This window comes from Oryza sativa, chromosome 3 (assembly GCF_034140825.1).
Source record: "Oryza sativa Japonica Group chromosome 3, ASM3414082v1".
Lineage (NCBI taxonomy): Eukaryota > Viridiplantae > Streptophyta > Magnoliopsida > Poales > Poaceae > Oryza > Oryza sativa.
In genome coordinates this window covers 9,096,436-9,118,445 of record NC_089037.1, presented here as the reverse complement: position 1 = coordinate 9,118,445, position 22,010 = coordinate 9,096,436, and the positions used below count along the sequence as shown (strand labels likewise).

At 53.1% G+C, this 22,010-nt stretch overlaps 3 protein-coding genes across 4 annotated transcripts; 1 reads left to right on the top strand and 2 right to left on the bottom strand.

Annotated features, from left to right (window-relative positions):
* Nucleotides 1–161: 161 nt before the first annotated feature.
* LOC4332388 (RNA polymerase sigma factor sigB) lies at nt 162–3,384 on the bottom strand. Its single transcript, NM_001417490.1, has 6 exons — nt 2,924–3,384; nt 2,255–2,794; nt 1,604–1,834; nt 1,377–1,517; nt 805–1,002; nt 162–702 (listed from the first exon to the last, which is right to left on the bottom strand). The coding sequence occupies exons 1-6, from the start codon at nt 3,140–3,142 to the stop codon at nt 409–411; spliced, it is 1,623 nt and encodes a 540-aa protein (NP_001404419.1). The 5' UTR covers nt 3,143–3,384; the 3' UTR covers nt 162–408.
* Nucleotides 3,385–15,328: 11,944 nt separating this feature from the next.
* Nucleotides 15,329–16,523, top strand: LOC4332387 (uncharacterized). Its single transcript, XM_015776924.3, has one exon. It carries the CDS (start codon nt 15,807–15,809, stop codon nt 16,383–16,385), a length of 579 nt encoding a protein of 192 aa, XP_015632410.1. The 5' UTR covers nt 15,329–15,806; the 3' UTR covers nt 16,386–16,523.
* Nucleotides 16,524–16,893: 370 nt separating this feature from the next.
* Nucleotides 16,894–20,622, bottom strand: LOC4332386 (uncharacterized protein At1g76660). 2 transcript variants are annotated; one of them, XM_015776923.3, is made up of 4 exons: nt 20,467–20,622; nt 19,698–19,947; nt 17,548–18,751; nt 16,894–17,324 (listed from the first exon to the last, which is right to left on the bottom strand). In XM_015776923.3, the coding sequence occupies exons 3-4, from the start codon at nt 18,458–18,460 to the stop codon at nt 17,095–17,097; spliced, it is 1,143 nt and encodes a 380-aa protein (XP_015632409.1). In that variant the 5' UTR covers nt 18,461–18,751; nt 19,698–19,947; nt 20,467–20,622; the 3' UTR covers nt 16,894–17,094. The 2 variants fall into 2 exon arrangements, with proteins under 2 accessions (XP_015632409.1, XP_066164674.1); XM_066308577.1 differs by lacking the exon at nt 20,467–20,622 and having other exon boundaries at nt 17,548–18,748; nt 19,698–19,758.
* Nucleotides 20,623–22,010: the final 1,388 nt, after the last annotated feature.

The following is a 22,010-nucleotide window of genomic DNA, read 5'->3' as shown; positions in this document are numbered from 1 at the left end:
CAATCTCCAAATCAAACGTATTTTGTAAGTTTGTATGGTCGCCATTACTTGCAAGAAATATATGCACGTCTGTACGTGACAAAAAGGGAGAACTGCAACTACATATCGGTGGGCGTTTCAGATGTGTATCCTGCCGCCATCAGAACATCAGATTCAGATGTGAGTTAAATCTGCTGGCTTGATGGCCCTCTTTCTCTTGAAGCAACTATGTTGCGTTCTTTGCTTCCGGCAATAGCTATACCAGTATGTTGTTACAAAACAAATGTTTGGATCTCCTTTCTTTACACGTGTGTTACATACTCATACGTAAGGATTAACAGTTACTCGTACAGGTTAATAACCCTTCCAAAAAGAAGATGGCAATGTGGTGGTAAGTGGTAACTAGGCAGCACACGCATGCATGGCTAGCTACCAGCTCTCCACAGGCTGCAGATAATGCTGCAGCGACTGAACCTTCTTCCTGCCCCTGAGCTTCCGGAACGCGACCAGCTCGATCTGCCGGATCCTCTCCCTGCTCACCCCCATCAGCCGACCGATGTCGTGCAGCGTCCGCAGCCGGCCGTCGTCCATCCCGAACCTGTACCTGATCACCTGCCTCTCCCGCGGGCTCAGCCCGTCCAGCGCCCTGTCCACGTCTTCCTTCATCAGCCACCGGTGCAGCATCTCCTCCGCCGTCTCCGTGCTCGTGTCCGGCGTGATCTCCTGCGATGTATGCGGTGATCACTTGGATTCAGTAATTGGCCATGGATGAGGTCGAGGTTTTGTGATGTGTTCATGTTGCTCGGGCGAAGGGAGCAGACTCACCTGGTATGTCATGTCAGTGCACCCGACCTTGCTGGTGAGGGAAACGGTGTATTTTGGGAGGCTCATCGCCGCCTCGACGCGCCTGAGCGGCATGCCGGTGTCGGATGCGATCTCTTCGTTGGTGGGTAGCCTCTTCAGCTGCCGGCGGAGCCGCCGTCGGCATTCCTTCACCCGGGAACTTGCTTCGGCCATGTGTGCCTACAAGCAGAGCATCATAATTCATAAGAAGCCTTTCTGGTGTAAGATAGCAACGCAGCAACCGTCAAAAACAGCGGTAGATGGTTCATGAGGAAAGACGCACGAGTGAAAAATCATTATGTTATAATCGTTGCTTGGTTTGTGTTGTTCGGTTGAGCACTTGTTCCATGATGCAAATGAAAATCAATGTGTTAAATGAAATATAACAGTATCAACTATCCACTTAACTATTGCATGTCAGTGATTGTAGCCATTCCCATCAATCACCGTTCACCAATGTGCAGACATCAAAACCAACTACTTGATCTAGTAATGATGGATGAAAAAGATGGCACTATGAAATGACCAAAAGTACAATGCGGAAGTGAACATACCGGCAAGCGAATAATCTGGGTTTGTTCTAAAACGGATTTGCGTATTGCTTGTTTGATCCACCAGTGAGAGTATGTAGAGAATCGAAAACCCTTTGAAGCATCAAACTTTTCAGCGCCTCGTACAAGGCCCTGTATTCCTTCCTACAAAAGTTACAGAAAGAAATGTGAGTCATAAGCATAATCATAGAAGGGCTATACTTAACCGTAGAAAAGGGCAAGCAAAATACCTGAATAAGATCAGAAAATTCCATTCCAGGACCTTCAAACTCTCTAGCAATTGAGATTACAAGTCTCACGTTAGACTTTACCATCGTGTTCTTGCAGGAAATTCCATAGTTCAGACGTTTTCGCAAAGTGTTCTCGTCAGTTCCAGCTGCTTCTGCCCACTGTGAGAAGGTTGGTTCACCGCCGTTGTAGTGAGCAAGCTCCTTTTGGATAGCTTCCAACTTCAGGAGATCCTGTGTCAATTCATGGCAACCATCCATAGTAAGCTTAAGTTGGTGAAAATGGTGCTAAACACTAACACTGTGTAGTCTGTACTGACGATGATGCCAAGAACAACAAGAATAATATTGGGACTAGAAAACCAGTGTTCAAGAGATGATATTGGAACAGAAAAGCAACAATTCTCTAAATTTTTCACCTTAACTGTTAATAGTCTGTTACTGAGCCATATTCAGCTTCTTGTTAGCGAGCAATATTCACCTTACTGCTAGTGAGCAATCTAGGATGGGATTTTAGATGCTGTGGAATTTGCTGCAATAAACATATGCTGCTGCAACATTTGTACCAAAACATGCATCCTAAATTTTGCAAGCATAACACCACAAAACCAAAAAATGCAATCTCACAAAATGCATTCAATTTGTTAGCCTCACCTGAATGCCTTGTGAGAACTCAACTTCTTGTTTTGCTGTCAGAAGCCTCCGGCCGGTCATCTTGTAGAAGCAGCCGAGAGGACTCCGGCAACCCTTCAACCTCTTCTTCCTCGCCGACGACGACGCCGCGACGGGATTCCGGCCGCTGAACGATTTGGCCGCCTTCATCGCCGCCCTCACCCTCCGAGCTCTCCTCTCGGACTGGCGCACCGATTTCACAGCCACGCCCTGGACGCACTGCTCATCGTCATCTACCTCGGATTCATCGCTGAAGATACTGGAGAACCCCGCATCCTCCGACAGACAGGCATCGGCGTACCTCGCCCCCAATCCCGCCTCGGCGCGGAGGATCTCTCTGGCCAAGTAGTTGTCCTCCGTGTCGTGCGTCGTGACGAAGTCAGGCCGGTGCCGTTGCTCGGTTTGCGACATCCGGACGACCTCTCCGGCGACCTCCGCCGCTGCCCTTGCTAGAGCGACGGCCTCCGCCGCTGCGGCCGCCACCACGGCTTCTTGGTTGAGAATCGCCTCACCGAAACCTCCCTGGTAATTACGCAGTCCAAAGTAAGATTGAGGGCCATGAATCCCAGTGAGCCGCCCGCAGGATTCGTTTGAGGAAACAGGGCATGGTCGTGGCCAGCATTAGCCCGGAACACAGCGAAAGGACGTTACCGGAAGAGGCGGCGGCGCGACGGCTCCGTCGTAGACGACGAGACGCCTCGCCCCGGGGGCCAAGGAATCCGAGCTCTCGGCCTCTACCAGCGCGGTGGTGGACACCGCGCAGTGGAGCCTAACGGTACGGAACCCGCCGATTCCGGCGCCGCCGTGCTCCCGGAACGCCGCCGCGCGGGTGGAAAGGGGCCACTTGAGCTGCGGCGCGAGGCACGCCATCGGTGGCGCGCGCGAGAGAGCAGGTACCTTAGGCTCGAACGCGCGACGTGTATCTACCTAGCTGTTGTTGCCGCGGGCGGTAACGGTAGAAGTAGAACGCGCGGCGGAGCCGGAGAAGGGGGGCGCGGTGAGGCGTGCGTGGCTACGCGCGGGGAAGAAGCGGGAGAGGGCACGGGGAGAGAAGCGGATAAGAGCGGTGGGGACGGGAGCGTGCGGAAAGAGAGGTGGCTACCTCCGCACCTGCGTCGTGGGCCGGACCGGTAATTTTGGATTTTTATCGTGTCAAAGAACGCGGATAGGAAAAAGTACACCCAAGGTCCCTCAACTTGTCATCGAGTTACAAAATTGTCCCCCAACCGTAAAACCATATACCGGACGTCCCTCAACTAACAAAACCATTTACTTTAGATCCTTTGTCCCCCAACCGTAAAACCATATACCGGACGTCCCTCAACTAACAAAACCATTTACTTTAGATCCTTTGTTAGTTTTGACCCCGGTTTTATTCGACGTGGCGGCTGAGTCAGCGTGGGACCCACGTGGGCCCCACATGTCAGCATGGCCACGTCAACTCCTCTCTCTCCCCTCTTCTCTCCCTTCCTCATCTCTATCACTCTTCTTCTCCTCTACGACTTGGGCAGGCCGACCGACGGGTCACGGCGTCACGCCACGCACGACGGCGACGCTGGCGTCGCGCGAGACGGGCGGGTGCGCTACAAGGAGGGAGGGGACGAGGCGCCAACGGGGGAGGCGAAGAGCGCGGGTGGCGGGGGGAGGGGCAGTGCGCGGGCGGCGGGGGGAGGAGCGACTGCCAACGGCGGAGGAGCGGCAAGCCGGGCGGCGGCAGACGATGTTGGCTAAGCCCAGGAATACTCTCACACTCACGAACACAAACGCCGGTGAGGCAGACGATGAACAATGGATTTTACAGCGACGAATGCCGCGGAGCCGATCGCTCCTGTATCTTGGCTTTATTACTCACTGAACCTTGCAAAGAAACAACGAAGGAGTACAAGGGCCTCTTATAGACCGGGGACACACCGGGAGCTAGCCTCCATGCCGGCCATTGCACCACGTTCCGCAGAACCCGCTCAATGTCGCCGTGAGCCGCACGCTCGCCCGGACGACGCGGCTTCCTCCGCAAGAACCGACGCCACGCACACCACGCACTCCCACGACTCGATCAACACTGCAACGGCCATGCAAACAACCATGCAGCAGCCATGCACTCGCGATCACGACTCAATCAAACTAACAGAACGCACACGACGCACACATGCAGCAGCACGACACACACACACACTGACTCAACCACGCCAGGAATACACCATGACGTGTTTATTTCCAACAATCTCCCCCTAAACACGACATGGCACACTTCGTTATCACAGCAGCGTCGGCTCCTCATCGACGTTACAAAGCAACGCCTGTTCCTTCTTCTTCCGCGGACAGTTCCTCGCCATGTGACCGCGTTCTCCGCAGTCGAAGCACTTTCCTCGGTAGCGGCTCCTACCGTGTCCCGAGCTTGTGCTGCTGCCATCGTCGTCGTCGTCGTGGCTGCCGCCCTTCTCACCAATGCCGCCGTGCACATGCTCCTTGCCACGGCGTTGACGCCGCCTCGCCTCCCATTGCTCCTCCGTGAGCAGGAGTTGCCCAGCATGCTCCGCGCTAGACGCCGCTTGATCCTCAGCGTCCGCGTCCTCCGCCACCTGCAACCGGCCGACGAGCTCCTCGATCTTCATGGTGTCGATATCGGCGAGCATCTCAATCGCCACCGCGACTTGCTTCAGTCTCTTGGGGACCACGCGCAGAACTTTCTTCACGACGCGGCTGTCCTCCATCTCCTCACCAAGCTCGCGCAGGCTGGCGACGAGACCGTTGATGCGCATCGCGAAGTCGCCGACGTTCTCTCCGTCACGGAACGTCATGTTCTCAACCTGCTTCATGAGACGTTGGACACTCGCAGCCTTCATGCGGTCGTCGCCGGCGTGCATCTTCTTCACCGCATCCCACGCCTCCTTCGCCGACTTCTTCACGGCGAGCCCGGCCTTCATCTCCCTTGGAACGGCACAGATGATCATGGCCAGCGCGCGCCGATCCTTGCCCCGGTCCTTGCTCACTGCCTCCACTGCGTCCCACTGCTCCAACGCCTCCATGCTCACTTGCATCACCAAAGACCATTCGTGGTAGTTGGTCCTTGTCAACAGCGGGAGCTCCACGGCGCTGGAGTTGGCCATGACGCGCTCGGCGGCACCCGAGCTCGATCCTTCTCCGATCTTCAGTGACGAGCTATCTCCGATCTTCGTCATCCGGCTCTGATACCAATTGTTGGCTCAGCCCAGGAACACTCTCACACTCACGAACACAAACGCCGGTGAGGGAGACGATGAACAATGGATTTTACAGCGACGAACGCCGCGGAGCCGATCGCTCCTGTATCTTGGCTTTATTACTCACTGAACCTTGCAAAGAAACAACGAAGGAGTACGGGGGCCTCTTATAGACCGGGGACACACCGGGAGCTAGCCTCCATGCCGGCCATTGTACCACATTCCGCAGAACCCGCTCAATGTCGCCGTGAGCCGCACGCTCGCCCGGACGACGCGGCTTCCTCCGCAAGAACCGACGCCACGCACACCACGCACTCCCGCGACTCGATCAACACTGCAACAGCCATGCAAACAACCATGCAGCAGCCCTGCACTCGCGATCACGACTCAATCAAACTAACAGAACGCACACGACGCACACATGCAGCAACGCGACACACACACACTGACTCAACCACGCCAGAAACACACCATGACGTGTTTATTTCCAACAGACGACGCCGAGTCAGGGTTCGTCGACTCGCGCCTCCGCCGCCGTGGCCGTGGACGACGTCGATGTCGACCTCGGCATCCTCGGCGGTGGAATGAACTACATCAGCTAGCTCACCAGCTGGCGTCCGGCATCCACGGCCGCGACGGCACAGCCGCCCACACGTGCCGAGGGCGACGTCGTCCGCAGCCACGGCGACGGCAGCCCGGGTCGATGAACCCCGACTCGTCGTCGTCCGCGTTGTTGTACCGACGCTGGACTACGAGCAGAGAACCGCGCTGCGGTGGAGTAGCCTGTACCGGCGCATCGTGGTGGGGCACGGTGGCCGGCCAGTGAGGCGCACACTGAGGACCTGGGATGAGGACGAGCGTTGCCTCGGCAAGTAGGAGCTCGCCCGCCGCCGCTCAATCTGACAATGGATAATCAGAGAAACAATCAACAATTAGGACTGATATGTAGACATGAATTGAAATTGCCAACTTGTAGTGATTCCTGGTACGTTACAAGCAAAGCATGTGCAGGATGGCCGGAGTGGCAGGAGACGCTGCAGCTGGCGCCGGGGATGCCATCGCTGCACGCCTGCACACGTCGCTTTTGTCGTGGAACAACTCTGGCGCGGCGGAACGGTAGCACATCATCTTCGATCTCGCCCTGGTTCGAGTCAATTCGTCACTAGAGAGAGCCAGAGGAGCACGAGCCCCTAGCCCCGCCGCGGATGGTGCTTGCAAAGGCGGCGCTGTGGCCGTGGCTGGCGGCGGAACCACGGGAGCTGAGGGTGGAGCTGGGCCGGCTCTGCTCCCACGTCGTCGCGCGCAGAGTGGAGCTCGACGGCGCGGGTGATGCCGTGCTGGTCCTTCCTGGCCGTTGTCGACCGCGTGGCCGTCGCCGAGGTCGAGCTTGTCGCCTCGCCACGGTCTGCTCCCGGGCTCGACGCTTCGCCTCCCCCGTCGCCCGCAGCTCCTCCCCCCGCCGGCACCTCGTGGGCCTCGTCCCCTCCCTCCTCGTCGCGCACCCGCCTATCTCGCGCGACGCTAGCGTCGCCGTCGTGCATGGCGTGACCCATCGGCTGGTCTGCCCAAGTCACAGAGCGAAGAAGAAGAGTGATAGAGATGAGGAAGGAGAGAATGTCACGACCAGAAATTCACGAACCAGAATTTCTAAGCTGAATGTGTATTACACCCCTGTCCAGGACTAGCCAGGGTACACAAACGACAATTGTTGACATACAGATCCACGTCTTACAAAAATATAAAAGATTACAAATGCAGCGGAAAAGATAAAAGCGAGCTAAACCGGGAAGCTTGACTTCAGCAGCGGGGCGACTCCATTCCACAAGCAATCCTTGACGGCAACGACGGAACCAACCTCTCTGAGACGGCTCCAACTGAGAAGAACTTCAACTCTAGTGTGGGGGAAAAGAGAGCAAGACTGAGTACTACCCACTGTACTCAGCAAGTCATACCGGAGGAGGTATGATGCAGAACATAACCAAAGGAGGCTACGGGGTTCATTTGCATAAAGCAGGCATTTAAAACCAGTAGTTGAAAACAGTAAAAACAGTTGTAGTAATTAAGCAATATTAACCAGTCACTGTCCAACGCTACACCACGTTGCAACAGGCCCAACCAACCACCTGAACTACACCAGTTCATTAAGCTAAACTAGGGGTGAGACTAATCACGGTGAATCTGGTCGACCGCCCATAACCGCGGGCACGGCTATTCGAATAGTTTTACTCTGATCAGAGGTGTACAACTGTACCCACAAAACACAGCCCCACGACACGTTTCTGTGTGCCGACATGCCACCACGACATACCGGAAAGAGGCCGTGACAGGACCCTTCGCATAACTCCCTCTAACCGATCGCACCACACCTTAGGGTTCGCCCCCGTCCCCAGCAGGCAACAGGCAACCCCCCTTTAGTGCCGCAGTGAATCCGGAAGCCGATCAACCGGACACCCTGGCCGACCCAACTCCATCACGCCCACCCTCGCCTGGGTACGTCGGCTAGAGAAAAGCTACACTACAAGCCCAGTCGTTGCCCACGCTGGCTTGTGGTAAGCACGATAAATTCTTCCAGGGTTTCCCGCGAACCGGTCCTTAATCGCCATGGGCACAACTGGTAAAACCATGCACCCACAGCCCACCATGTAGTGTATTTTAATAAGCCAACACCATTACGGTGGCACTAATCCAAAGTTATTGCCAATGATCAAAGTCTATGCTTTAATGAGATTCCCTTTTTGTGTACTAGTAGAACTAAGCATGGCTAAGCATTTCCTAAACCAACATCTAATCATTTATGATACCCAAGTTATCAATGGCATAAGGTAAACAATGTATGGCTGAGTAATAGGACCCATCCCACATGACATTGTAAAAGAGTGCAACATTTGATAGAAATGCAGGGTGTTTGTAAATTGGGTACAATATGATCAAATGTAAAGCATGATTTGCCTTGCTCTCGCACTGATGAGACCACAGCAACTTTTTTGAGAAACCGCGGATCGATGAAACGGCCGAAATCTCCGCGACAAACAAAGCACACAAGCAAAACATGCTATAAGACTGCTGAAACAGGAAACAAAACCATTTTTAATGGATTCTAGGGATTTTTATGAATTTACTGAGACTTGAATGGACTTAAACAGAGCTCGGATGATTTACTTATGAATTTTAGAAGATAAACTGTGTTTTTACTAATAAAGAAAAGTCCTTAATTATTTATTGCGCAATAAATCCCAGGGCTGGCGTCATCCAAGAGGGGCGGCTGCGCCGACAGGTGGGCCCCGCTTGTCAGCGGCTCAAGAGAGAGAGGGAGGGGCGCCGGCACGTGGGCCCCACTGGCAGTGGCACAAGGCGGGAGGGGCGCGGCTGGTGGCTCGGCTTGGCTTCAAAGCCGGCAGGCCCAGCATGGCGAGCGACGGCGGCACGCGCGGTCGCCGGCGACGGCAACCGGCGGCGCGGACAGCGACGGCAGACGGCGCGAAAAGCGGCGGCGGCGGCCGAAGACGACGGTGCGCGCGCGGAGGACAGCTGTCACACCCCGAAGTTCTCCTCCCAAGCCTAAAATTTAATTTATAAGAGACCCTAAGAAAATACCGGTGCAAAGCAAGAGTAAACCCTTTTAAATCAATGCAAATAATAATCGGAGTGGGCATGTGGAATTTTTCTTGAGTTCTACATGTCGAAATTCACTAACAGGATTTTTAGTGGAATTTTCAGAGCGCTCGAAATAATTTTAACCAATTAAAATTGAGCAAGCAATATTTTAATTCTAGGGAAAATTCTTTTCTCCTTTTTCTTTTTCTTTTTCCCCTCCTTTTCCGAATGGGCCGCTGGCCCATTCTCTCCTTTCCTCCCCCTCCTCCCTGCTGGGCCGGCCGCAGGCCGAGGCCCAGCCAGGCCGCCCCGCCGCCGTCCTCTCCCGCGGACGCTGACAGGTGGGGCCCACCTGTCGGGTCCTTCCCCAACCTCCCGCCGCGCCCGCAACCGCCGCCGCGCCCACGTCTCCGCCTCCTCCGGGCCACGTCGACCACGCCCGCGCGTGCGCCGCGTTCCCCGCGCCCACTCCCCTCTCTCTCCCGCTCGCGCCCGCGCCCGAGATGGCCGGGATTCGATTTTCGAATCCCGCCTCTCTCTCCTCCCCCACTTCCCCCACGTTGGCCGGCGAAATCCCGCCTCTCCCGGCCACGTCCGGCCCCCTCTCTCCCTATTTAAGCTCTGCCGTCGCCCCCTCTCACTTTTTTCCCATTTCGCCGAACTCCCTCGTGCTCCCCATCGCTCCCGCGCCGTGCAACCACCCGCCGCCGCCGTTTCCGCTACTCCGGCCGCCGCTAGCCGCCGCTAGGCTCGCCGCCGCACCGCGCCGTCGCCGCCGTCGGGTTCGCGTGGCCGAGATCCACCCGTCCACCCCTCCTTCGTCGAGGTCCGCCGCCGGAGCGCCATTCCCATCGTGCGACGGTGAGGGTTGCCATGTCCGCCGCCTTCGGCCGGCATTCCCGTCTCCTATGGCCCCTCTCTTCCTCTCTAATCTATTTCTTTTCGTTCTTTAGGTCGTCCCGGTCGCCGTCCGCCGCGTGTCGACCTCCCTCCATCACTCCTCGTCGCCGGTCGCCGCCGTCCCCTTCGGTGAGGACTCCCTCCCCTTTCCTTTCCTTCCCCGATTCCCCGTGTGTCGCCGCCGCCCGCGCTCGCCGTCGCCTTCGGTCGTTGTCGCCGTCCGCTGCCGCCGCTTTCGCGTCGCTTTTGCGCCGTCGCCTCCGCCGCCGGATGCCATTGCCGGCAACGCGTTCGCGCGCGCGTGCCGTCGCCGCTAGCCCTGGCCGGCCGGTCGGCTTTGATGCCGAGCCGAGCCCGGTGGCCGCCTCTATCGCCGCCCGTCCGATCGGCCCGAGGGCGATCTGGGCCGTCGGTCCCGTGGACCGGCGGTGGACCACCTGCGTGGTCCCGGTCCACGGTGAACCGCCCCCCCTGAGCCGCTGACCAGTGGGCCCCGCTTGCCGGCACCGCACCCCCTCCGTGCTGACGTCAGCCCTGGGAATTATTGCGCAATAAATGATTTAAGGTTTTTCTTTTATAGTAATAAACACAGTGAATCTTCTAAAATTCATAACTAATTCATCCGAGCTCCGTTTAAGCCCATTCAAGTCTCAGTAAATCAAGAAAAATGTGTAGAATCCATTAAAAATGGTTTTGTTCCCTGTTTCAATAGTCTTATAGCCTGTTTGCAATGTTTGCCTTGTATGTCGCTAGATTCCGGTTCCTCCGACGCTCCGGTGTACTTCGAAATAGTCGCCGAGGTTCCTCCAGCAGCAGAGCAAGGCAAGTCATGCTTGTCACTTGAACATGTTGATCCTATATTGCAAATGCTCTATTGTTTTCCTTCAAATACTGCATCGTTTTATAATGTTACTAAGGGGTGTTTACCTATTGTCATAGCCATGCTATTGTTGTGCCATGTCCCTTTGTCAGCTTGGGGTTATAACATGACTAGAGATTGGACTAGGGATTGCTTAGCCATGCTTAGCTCAACTAGTGCACAATGGGGAAAATCTTATTAATGTTTAGACTGTTGGTTCTAATGGTATTGTTGGATTAGTGCCACCGCTTTGGTGTTAGTTAATTAAAATAAATCACATGGTGGGCTGTGGGTACATGGTTTTGCTGGTCGCACCCATGGTAGTTAAGGACCGGTTCGCGGGATGCCCTGGAAGAACTTATCGTACTTACCACAAGCCAGCGTGGGCAACAGCTGGGCTTGTAGCGTAGCTTTCCTCTAGCCGACGCATCCAGGCAAGGGTGGGCGTGATGGAGTTTGGATGGGCCCTGCGACGGCCTATGCGGCTTCCGGATTCACCTAGGCACGAGAGGGGACTGCCCGCTGCCTTGCGAGGAGTGGGGGTGAAACCTGAGGTGTGGTGTGCTTGGTTAGAGGGGGTTATGCGAAGGGTCCTGTCACGGCCTCTTTCCGGTATGTCGTGGTGGCATGTCGGCGCACGGAAACGTGTCGTGGGGCTGTGTCTTGTGGGTACAGTTGTACACCTCTGATCAGAGTAAAACTATTCGAATAGCCATGCCCGCGGTTATGGGCGGTCAACCAGATTCACCGTGATTAGTTTCACCCTAGTGTAATCTTTTGAATTTGGATAGTTTAAGTGGATGGTTGGGCCTGTTGCAACGTGGGATAGCGTTGGACAGTGGATAGTTAATATTAATTAATTATTACAACTGTTTAAATCTTTCAACTTCTGTTTATAAATGCTCGCTTTATGCAAATGAACCACTCTAGCTCTTCTGTGATAATTCCCTGCATCATACCCCTATTCCGGTATGACTTGCTGAGTACAGTGGGTAGTACTCAGTCTTGCTCTATTTTTCCCAACCCCAGAGTACGAGTATGTGTCAGATGGAGGTGTCTCTGAGGAGTAGGCTTCGTCCGTGCCGTCGAGGATGCCTGTGGAGTGGTGTTCCCGCTGCAGTTCTAGTCAAGGCTTAGCCCCTGTTGTCTTTCTTTTCTTCCGCTGCATTTATGTAAGACTTTTATGATGTTTGTAAGACGTGGATCTGAATGTCAACATTGTCGTTTGTGTACCCCGGCCGGTCCTGGACGGGGATTTTAATGCACATTCTGCTTGGAATTCTATTCGGGAATTTCTGGGCGTGACAACAGCGGCGCACACGAGAGAGAGGGAAAGAGGGAGGAGAGGGAGTTTCTCACCGAGGTTGGCCAGCGCGAGTGGAGACGACGGCGAACGACGACGACGAGCGACGGGAGGACGACGGCGACGGGCGGACGATCTCCGGGACATCCTAGGGAACAAAATGGGAAGGATTAGAGGGAGAGGGGTGGTCTACGGCGGGCGGAAACCATGGCCGAAGGCGGCGGCAATGGTGGTACTCACCGGCGCGCGGGGAGAAGCGGGCCCCGACGGTGGATTTGGCCGGGCGGATGGCGGACGCGCCGGCTCACGGGATGGTGAACGCGGCGGCGTCGACAGTGAGGCTCGGCGCGGTGGCTAGCGACGGCTAGCGGTGGCCGGAGCGTGGCAGGAGGGCGGCGGCGATGGGTGTAGCGGCGCTGGAGTGATGGAGGGCACGGGAGAGAGCGGCGGAAAGAGGAAAAAGGTGGAGGGGAGTGCGGGGAAGCTTTATTGGGGCTCGGGAGTGGCGGACGTGGCCGGGGTGCTCCCGATTTCGCCGGCGACGTGGGAGGTGGAGAGAGAGAGAGGGAGGGGGGATTCAAACCGAACCCCGCCCTTGCGGGGCGCGCGCGAGAGCGGGAGGAGCGGAGAGGGGGCGACAACGTGGGCGCGGCACGGAGTGGGGAGGAGTGGGCGCGGGAAGGGCGGGAAACGGCGGCGGCGTGCGCGGTTTCGGCGGTTGCCGGCGTGGGCGGCTGGAGGAAGGGGAAAGGACTGACAGGTGGGCCCCACCTGTCAGCGCCCGAGAGGGAGAGGGAGGCCGGGTGAACTTTGGGAGTGGGAGGGAGGAGCGGGTTGGCGCGGGAAGAAATGGGCCGGCGGCCCAAGAAAAGGAAAAAGGAGGGAAAAGAAAAGATAAAAAGGAAAAAGGATTTTCCCAGGGATTTAATATTGCCCTTTGCTCATTTTAATTGGTTAAAATTATTTCCAAGGCTCTGAAAATTCCACTAAAAATCCTGTTAGCATATTTTGACATGTAGAATCCAAGAAAAATTCCACATGCCGATTCCGATTATTATTTGCATTTATTAATTTGAGGAATTAGCTCTAGGTTAAAAAGAACAATTTCTTCGGACGATTTATTTTACAAATTTTAAAGCTGGAAAGAGGAACTTCAGGGCGTGACAGAGAAGAGGTTAGAGAGAGAGAAGAGCTGACGTGGCCAAGCTGACATGTGGGGCCCACGTGGGTCCCATGCTGACTCAGCCGCCACGTCGGACAAAACCGAGGTCAAAACCACCGAACGACCTAAAGTGAATGGTTTTGTTAGTTGAGGGACGCCCGATATCTGGTTTTGCGGTTGGGGGAGGATTTTGTAACTCGATGATAAGTTGAGGGACCTTCGCAGCCATTTAAATTTCTCGACTTGTTTCACAAATGAATAAGTTCACTTATGGTCCCTCCAATTCGTCGCTGAGTTTAAAATTCGACCCTAACCGCAATACCAGATATAACGTGTCTCTCAATTTGCAAAAACGGTGTACTTAATATCCCAGGGCAGCAAAATGTCCCGTTTCGGCTGACGTGACGGTTGAGTCAGCATTTCAGTTTAAATAAAAAATAAAAAATGATGGCTCTACATGTCAATGACACATCATCTCCTTCCCCTCCTCCTCTCTCTCTCTCGGCAGCATCAGTGCGAAAGGAGGGCATCGGCAGGCGCGGGTAGTGGTGACCAACGCGCAACGTGGATGAGGGCATCAGCGTTGGCGGCGGAGACACCACCACTGGGTGCGCGCGTCCAACCCCCTCGTGGCGTCCGTTTTCCCCTTATCCGTTCCAAGCCACAGCTACGGCCTCGCGTCTCCGCTGTCGATCGAGGTAGGGGAGGTAGCCGAGGTCAGATGCGTCAACGGTGTGAACGGGAGACAAAACACGGTGACGGTGTCCTCCCCTAGCGGTCACGAAGGCAAGAGCCGGTCCTGCTAGGTACACAGACGTCGCAGCAGTGGAGGAGAAAAGGAGACCAGGCAGTGCCGTCGAGCTCATGCCGCTCAAGAGAGAGGATGGAGGAGACGATGCGGCTACTCAAGCTCTGTGTCAAGGGCGTCGCCGCTTGAAAGGAGACAAGATCGCCGCTGCCGCATCCCCTCCTCTACCGGCCATTGCAACGTGCCCACAGCGGCGGAGACGGGCACTAGGCGGTGGGGCTAGCGGGCCGAGGAAGACGCCGAGCTCTGTGACATTCTCCTTCTCTCCTCTCCCTTCCCATGTCGCCAGTAAATCCTGCCAGCCATTGTTTGCTTCGATTTTGGCTACGGTTCCGATGCAGGCTTCTGTTGTACTACAAGAATGAGGAATTTATGCATGGGGAGGTGGAAGGCGAGGTCTCCAAAGGGGGCTGGGGTCTTTCACCGTGGTCGTTCACTTGCCGAAGAAAGCGGATATCGACGACATTTCCGTGCATTGCGAGAACGACGCCCACCCACCCGCCGCGCGTCCTGGAGGCCATGTAGAGAGAGATGGGGAAGAGAGGGAAGATGGGCAGAGATGAAGAAGATTAGGCATCTATGCTATTGACATGTCAGGCTCACGTAGGCCCCATGTTGACTTGGCTTGGTTGATCATTGTCAACTCGTTATGTTAGCTAAAACTGGGTACAAATACTACTTAAAGATCTTGGGTGATCCTGCATTGAAAGTTGAGGGACGTGTTATATCTAATACTACGGTTCAAAGAGATAAAGATGTATTCAAACTCAACATAAAAAAGAGAGACTTATAATGAACTTATTTCTTTCACAAACGCCTGTCAGATTTGCCGAAGTTCCAAATTTTTGCTCCTTTCTTAGTTTCAGTTTTGGAAAAGAAAATTTGTCTTCATCGTTCCTCGTTGGCAACACCAAGGTCTGGGCTGCTCAGCGAAAGTACGTACCTACGAGTATCACGTTCTCCTGCTGCTCCACCAGCGTTACGCCGTACTCGGTACTCCATCAGCCTACTCAGCGTCACCTTCGGCGGCTCGGCCGAGTTCACCAGCTTCCTCCCGACGTTCTCCACCCCGATGGCCCGATCTCCGCGACCCACCTGCGCACCTCGGCCTCAGCGCACCTCGTCACCATGATCTTTAGGATAGGAAGCCATCCTCTCTGGATCTCTGCTTGTGCTACTGTACACTCTGTTACGTAACGAATGGAAGGGCAGCGGGTAACGAGATGGAAGATAACTGTCCAATTTAATTTTCTTGTTTGTCATCAACATGACAGCAAACAAAGAATTCGGCTCATTAAGTATTGTTAAATTGCTGTTAAATTCTTAAACAACTCAAACATCGATGCCTATAAAAAAAGGGAAAAAAAACCTCAAACATCGATAGGGCGCCGCCAAAAATGAACACGCTCTGGCAACAATCTCTCCACGCAGACACGTCACGCAAACTCTATAATAAATAAATGCACTTGATATTGCAACCGTCCCCCGCACGTTGCAGCGCACATCTTTGCTCCGATGGGAAGCGGCTACGCTTGCGTTGCGTGAAGGGAGGAGAGCGAAGTGTAAAAGCCAAAACCGGAACGAACCGCGCACGAATCCCTCACGACCGTCCACGCCTCGCGCCACCTCTCGTCCGCCAAACGCGGCCGCCCTCTCCCCACGCGCCGCTCGTTTATAAGCTCCACGCGCGCGCCTCCCCCCAGCCCCCATGCACGCATGTTTCCCGCACAAGTCCACCGAGAACGAGCAGGCGTCGCCACGGTTGGGAGGAGAGAGAGGGAGGGAGGGGGCACGAGTCCACGCGCGCGCGCGCCGGCCGATGGAGATGAAGCCGTCCGCCTCCGACAAGAAGGTCAAGCGCCCGCCGAGCCGGCTCCAGAAGCACGCCCCCGCGACGCTGCGGCTGGAGCCGCCGTCCACGCCGTCGCCCACCGGCGCGTGGGGCGACGGGAGGATGCCGATACCGCTGCTGTCCCCGCTCGTCGTGTCGCCGTCGGCGGCGTGGGAGCCGGACGACCAGGCGGCGGCGGCGGCAGGGGCGCCAAGGAGGGAGGGCGGCGTGCAGGGAGGAGCTTGGCGAGAAGGTAGTAGCGGCGCCGCCGCACGTTCGCCCGTGTGCGGCGGTGACCGCCAGGCGGCGGATGACGCCGCGAAGTCGCCCGCGCCCGCGCCCTGCGGTGGTGGGTGGCTGCACCCGGCGCTGTCGACGCCGGTGGCGGAGCCGGCCTCCCTGGTGTCGTTCTTCCAGTCGCACTGCGCGCTCGAGGTGCACAACGCGCCGCAATGAGGATCGAAGAGCGCTCGCCGTGAGCCGTCTCGCGGTCTCGCCGCGCCGTGTCGCGCGACTCTTCCTTGTCCGTTTTAGCTTTGGCCTGTATGAATCGGATTCCTTGTGTATATGGCGACTTGGCGGCCCTTTTGATCAGTTTGATCGACGGCCTGGTTGGATTTTTTTGGGGGCGGTCTTCTGAAAGGGCTTGTCACTTGACTAATTAGTCGTTACCCGACTTGCTAATAACACTTTCACGATCTATTGCAGAGTTCACCGTTGCCATCATCATCAATGCTGCAAGCCTGCAAGGCTGCAAAGTCGTAAGATCCACGGCGACATGCTGTCCAAGGACCCGTCACAATTCATAGAACAGCCCATCACGCAGAAGCCCTGAGCTATCAAGTTATCCAATTGATCAGCAGTACAGGAGGAAATGGATTGGGAGCCGAGCAACCTCTCCATCTCTCCTCAAAATGCACTTCCATTTCACTGATTCTGTGATTCAGCTAACGAACAGAGTGTCTACAAAAGACGAACTTGGAATTTAAATAGAATACAGGCTGATAGTCACATATCCAGAGCATGATCTGGCAGTAGAAATCCCCAGAAATACAGTACGGGCTACTCTTCGCCTAAAGATTTTACTTCTAACAACAGCTCAAATTGATGAACGCTAGGCCAAGGGAACTCTGCATTCTATCTTATCCTGCGTATTACCACATCGTTACTGTAGTTGCCTTGCCAGGGTGCTGCGCCATGACAAAACTCCATTGGCTTCTCTTAAACTCCTAGCCCTTCTGTACTCGATTTCTGCATCTGAGGAAGATGACTGTCCAGGCTGAACTTTCTTCCTGACTTCTATGGGTTTTAGAGATATTTCATCCATCGCCTTTCTGAAAGGATGACAATCTTTCACGACCCCTTCATCCTCAGATAGATCCCCTCCTTTTGTTCCTGCAATAAAAGCGTAGAAACAGAAAATTGCATCAAAGGAGCATTGAAGAATGTGGCATCAAAATCTGGGCACAGGGTGATAAGATAAAAAACAGTAGACTTCAGGCTTACAAGTTGCGTTGAAACAACTGTTTATTCCAGCAATTCACAAGATAAACCAAACACTTGATTCTATTATGCCAAAATACAAATGAATGGTTGAAGCAAAGCTCAGGGTAATTACCTTTGAATATGTCCAAGTGCACCACATTATGTGGAGAGTCGTTGGAAAGCTGGTCTGCAGATTTCTTTGGGCTTGTGGTCACTTTTACATTGAAGAGTGGTTTATCTACCTCGGTAGCAGGAGCATTGTTTCCAAATGGAGATATACTGAATCCCTCATCAAGCGCATCTGGTATCTCCACATAAGCTTGAGTTGTAACGATTTCATCTGCGCTAAATCCAAAAGATGCTCTGTATGCTTCAACCTCCTCAGCGTCTTGTTTGTCCCTTGAGACGCTAATCCTTCCTCCATTATTATATGGAAATGACTGCTGAGCCTGATCCAGGTAGAACTGGGCAGATGCAGCTGGCCGAAAGAAGTTATTATCTAACATGTAGTTTCTAGAAGCAGCTGAATCAAGCCCAAAAATATTGGACGGTGAATTCCTGGAATATGGTGTGTCACAGGCAGACCTAGACGTCTTCCACTGTGCCGTAGGGACCTCTTGCTCAGGTATTGGTGAAGCCCTGGAATATGGTGTGTCACAGGCGGACCTAGATGTCTTCCAATGTGCAGTAGGCACCTCTTGCTCAGGGATAGGTGATGAAAGACCAGTCCTTGGAGTTGCTGAAGCAGGCGATATGAGGCTGCTAGAAGGGCTTTCTGGGTAAAGCGGATAAGATGCCTGGAGTCCTGAACCTCCGGAATATGCTGTAGATAAGTACGGCATGTTGTGATCCTTGCCAGCAGTTTTAAGATCCATAGCTGAAAAAAGAAACCGAGCATATGGAACATCTGGAGAGGAGGGAGTAGTTGCATGAGTTAGTTCAGGTGGAGGGGTCAGTGGTGCTGTGGAAGGCTCAGTTGTGTAAGTTGAGAAGACTGGAGGTGAGACAAGCTGAGGCTCGTTAGCATACGGCCCAACAGCGAACATATTAGATGTTGGCCCACCAGGAGAGTTTGCAGATATTGACAAGAAGCGATTAGGTGACTGGGCAGTTGAAGGAATTGCAGAATTTGAGAAGGACGCCGGAGAAGATGGTGGAGCAAGAAGAGATAAATTCAGAGCCACATTTTGGTTGGAATTGCTACCAGATTGGTGTGCATTTCCACGACTAGTTGACGCATTGCCATCAGGTATACGTGCTGCAGGAACTATTCGTTTTCCACCCTTCTGTGATCCAAAACATGACAAGGCAGAAAAACAGCCAGCCCATCTACTCTGCTGTTAAATGTAGAGAGACATGTATTAGAACATCTAAAATTATTAGTTGTTGCAAGAAACAGAAATAAAAGTCATCCAGTTTGATTTTTATGAAGATACTAAAGTCAACTTCAGTAATGAATAAGAGTTAAGAAATAGCGTGCTAATCTGTGTGAAGGCTATAATTTCAAAAGCAATTTAACTTTTCTCCACTTTTTATGATCTGTATAGACAAAGAATATTACTAGCTAATTCTTAACCATGGAAACAACACTTACAGTGAACTTGATGTAACAACAAATAAGCATAAAAGTGTGTGGTTAACAAAAGTTAGACAATGTTTTCATCATACCATGTAATTGGCAGGAACCTCAATTTGTCCTCAAACGACCAAATAACATAGAATGCTACAGTGAGTTTATACTTGTATCATCCAATACAGCCAAAGAGAAAAGATATTTTGCTCCCAACTCCCAATTTCAACTCTATGCATATCTAAGGCAAGATCCATGAGCTATGTCTATAGTATATGTGAAAAAAGAGGTTGACAAAACGGTCCATACGATGCTATTCAGAGAAAATGTTGTGGGGTCTAGGCAAAGATTACAGAGCGAAGGAAACTTGCAAAGTGCATGCAATTCAACACCAACTAACATAAAGTAAAGGCTAATTAAACAAATTGTTCACATAATAAAGCAAGTAGTTAATGCATACTAAACCCTAATTATTTGGGGGTAGAAAAATTATTTGGGGGGTACAGATGCCCCAATTGCAAAGTTGCAACCACCACCAGGCCAGTACAGTTCGTACTCAGTACTACGAAAAAGGTCTGTGCCCATCTAAGGTCGCCAAGGCCTAGCAATTGCACGTACTAATCCACGTACCAAAAAAGCAACACAAAAGATTGAAGTTAAAGCATAATAAGTTATTCCATGAGAAAGAACACAGAGCATATAGAGCCATATACCCTATCCTGTTGTGGTGGTTGGGAGTGGAATCTGGCCACCTCCGCCGGCGCCGAGCCAACCGCCGGCGCGGCAGCATTGATGGCAACTGCGCCATTGGCCGGCCTGGTGCTGCTGCTGCCGCGCGCCACCACCGCCCCTGTTGCTCCCCTGCTGTAGCCTTTTCTGATTTGAAGCCGCGGTTGCTCCGGTCACATTCTCCGGAACCCGAGCAAGGTTTCTCCTACGGATCCCAGGATCCGGCCTAAGCTCCTGGACGAGAAATTACACGCAGTAAGGATCTAATCATCCAAGCATAGTTAATTGCAGTACGGGACGGAGGAGGAGATCACCAGGAAAAATACAGGGTAATTTTTCTTTTTTTAAAAAAACATAGGAGTGAGCTCCAAAACTTGCAGAGGAATATAGCTCAAAATTACTAGATTAAAATCATTTATCCACAAAAGCCTTGCTTAATTACGCCCCAATTTCCCATGGTGACTCCAAAAACCGCAACGATTCGGCCAGGGGAAGAAATGCCTAAGCTCAAACGCCATCCACCCCAAGATCCCCTTCCCACTCCCCGAATCCAGCTCCAGCCACGCAGATCAAGCACGAGTAATGCCGGAAACCACAAGATAAACCCAAGAGCAGCGAGGAGCCACCACCACCCCCAGATCCCTTCATCAGCCCGGCAGCTCGAAAAAGGGATGGAAATCGTACGCGAGAACCAAAATCGAGCGACGGCGAACGAAACCCCGCGGGGGGCGACGCGTGCAGCACGGCGCGTACCTCGGGTGCACTGGCTGGACGAAGAGCTCGCCGCAGGCTGAGGCGGCCGGCGAGAAGAGGAGCGGCAGCGAGAGAGGGAAGATCAGGGAGGAGGAGCAGGAGAATAGTGGGAGTGTGCGAGAGAGACGTAAGCAAGCAAGCAAGTGAGCGAGAGATATGTAAGCAAGTGAGCGACTGAGCGTGAGATGTACGGGGGCCTTCTCCCCTTTCGCCTTTTTCTTTTTCCTCGTTTCCTTTCTCTTTTCTTTTCTTTTTTTTCCCTTTTCCTTCCGTGGGCGCCACGATTTGCCCGTGACGGGTGGAAATGAGCCTGAACGTGTCATGTCCGACTCGTCGTCTCTGCTGTGCTGCCTCTGCTCCGCACGCTCATCAGGTGAGGTCACGGGGAAAAAGCCCTCGCCGTCACTCGCGGTCGGCGGCTGCGATCTTGCTGCTCCGGTCACGACTGCAGGTTACTGCTCCTTCACAGAATCACGGTGCTGTAACTTTTATTGGTTGAGTCGGTGAAAATTACCAATGGTTTATCTAGCACAACTCTAGCTCTAGCTGTATCACTCTTGTAGTCCAACCAAACCGTTTCACCTTCAACTAAAATAAAAGTAGAGCTGGTTTTAGGCTAATCCACAACTTCACTTTAAAAAATACATATTTTAGTAGTTAGGTAAGTGTGCGCGTAAAAACATGATGTTTTTTTTCTTTGTTCAACTCTCAAAAGCAGCCTAATTTTTCATCGGATTTTTCTTTTTGCAGCGCTTTCGTCGAGTATTAGGGACATCATCACATGATGATACAGGAGCGAGCTTAATGGTCCTCCGCTCACGCCTTATCAAACGATAATAATGGTGCCGAACGGACAGATTATCAAATGAAGTAGGGCTACAGCCAAATACAGATAACACCAACATTCGTTATTGAACCCAAGCGTATAATCATGCACAGCAAGAGTACATTATCGTCTAATATGGTCCTCACAACTATTATCGTCGCATCATGATGGCTATCATCATCCACGTTACGGTGGTCGTGCAGTTGTATATGCTCTGCTTTGCCCAATTTCATTACGCCGTGGTCAATCTGGCCATAAAGGCCCATGCAATGAAGCAGTCCTTTTGGCCCACAGGTTCAGTAGGCGCGTACAATATACCAGGCCGTGTTTAGTTGCAAAATTTTTCTTCAAACTTTCAATTTTTCCATCACATCAAAATTTTTCTACACACACAGACTTCCAACTTTTCCGTCACATCGTTTCAATTTTAACTAAACTTCTAATTTTGGTGTGAATTGAATACACCCTATGAAGGACCCTTGTCAAGCTTTTGTTTTGTACGAAGGGCTTTCCTCATGAAAAAGTAAAGGGAAAGAAAAACCCACATAGCTCCCATTTATCTTCTTTTCTCCTCCAATGGTTTGGGCCCCATGCCCTAATCATGATCAAGAAACTAATCTTGTCTTACTATATTGACTCTCTTTTTGTACACGACGTTGCGACCAAAACTCCTTGGCGAGTTGCAACGGTCTCGCAGTGTGCTCGTCTCCAAGCGCTC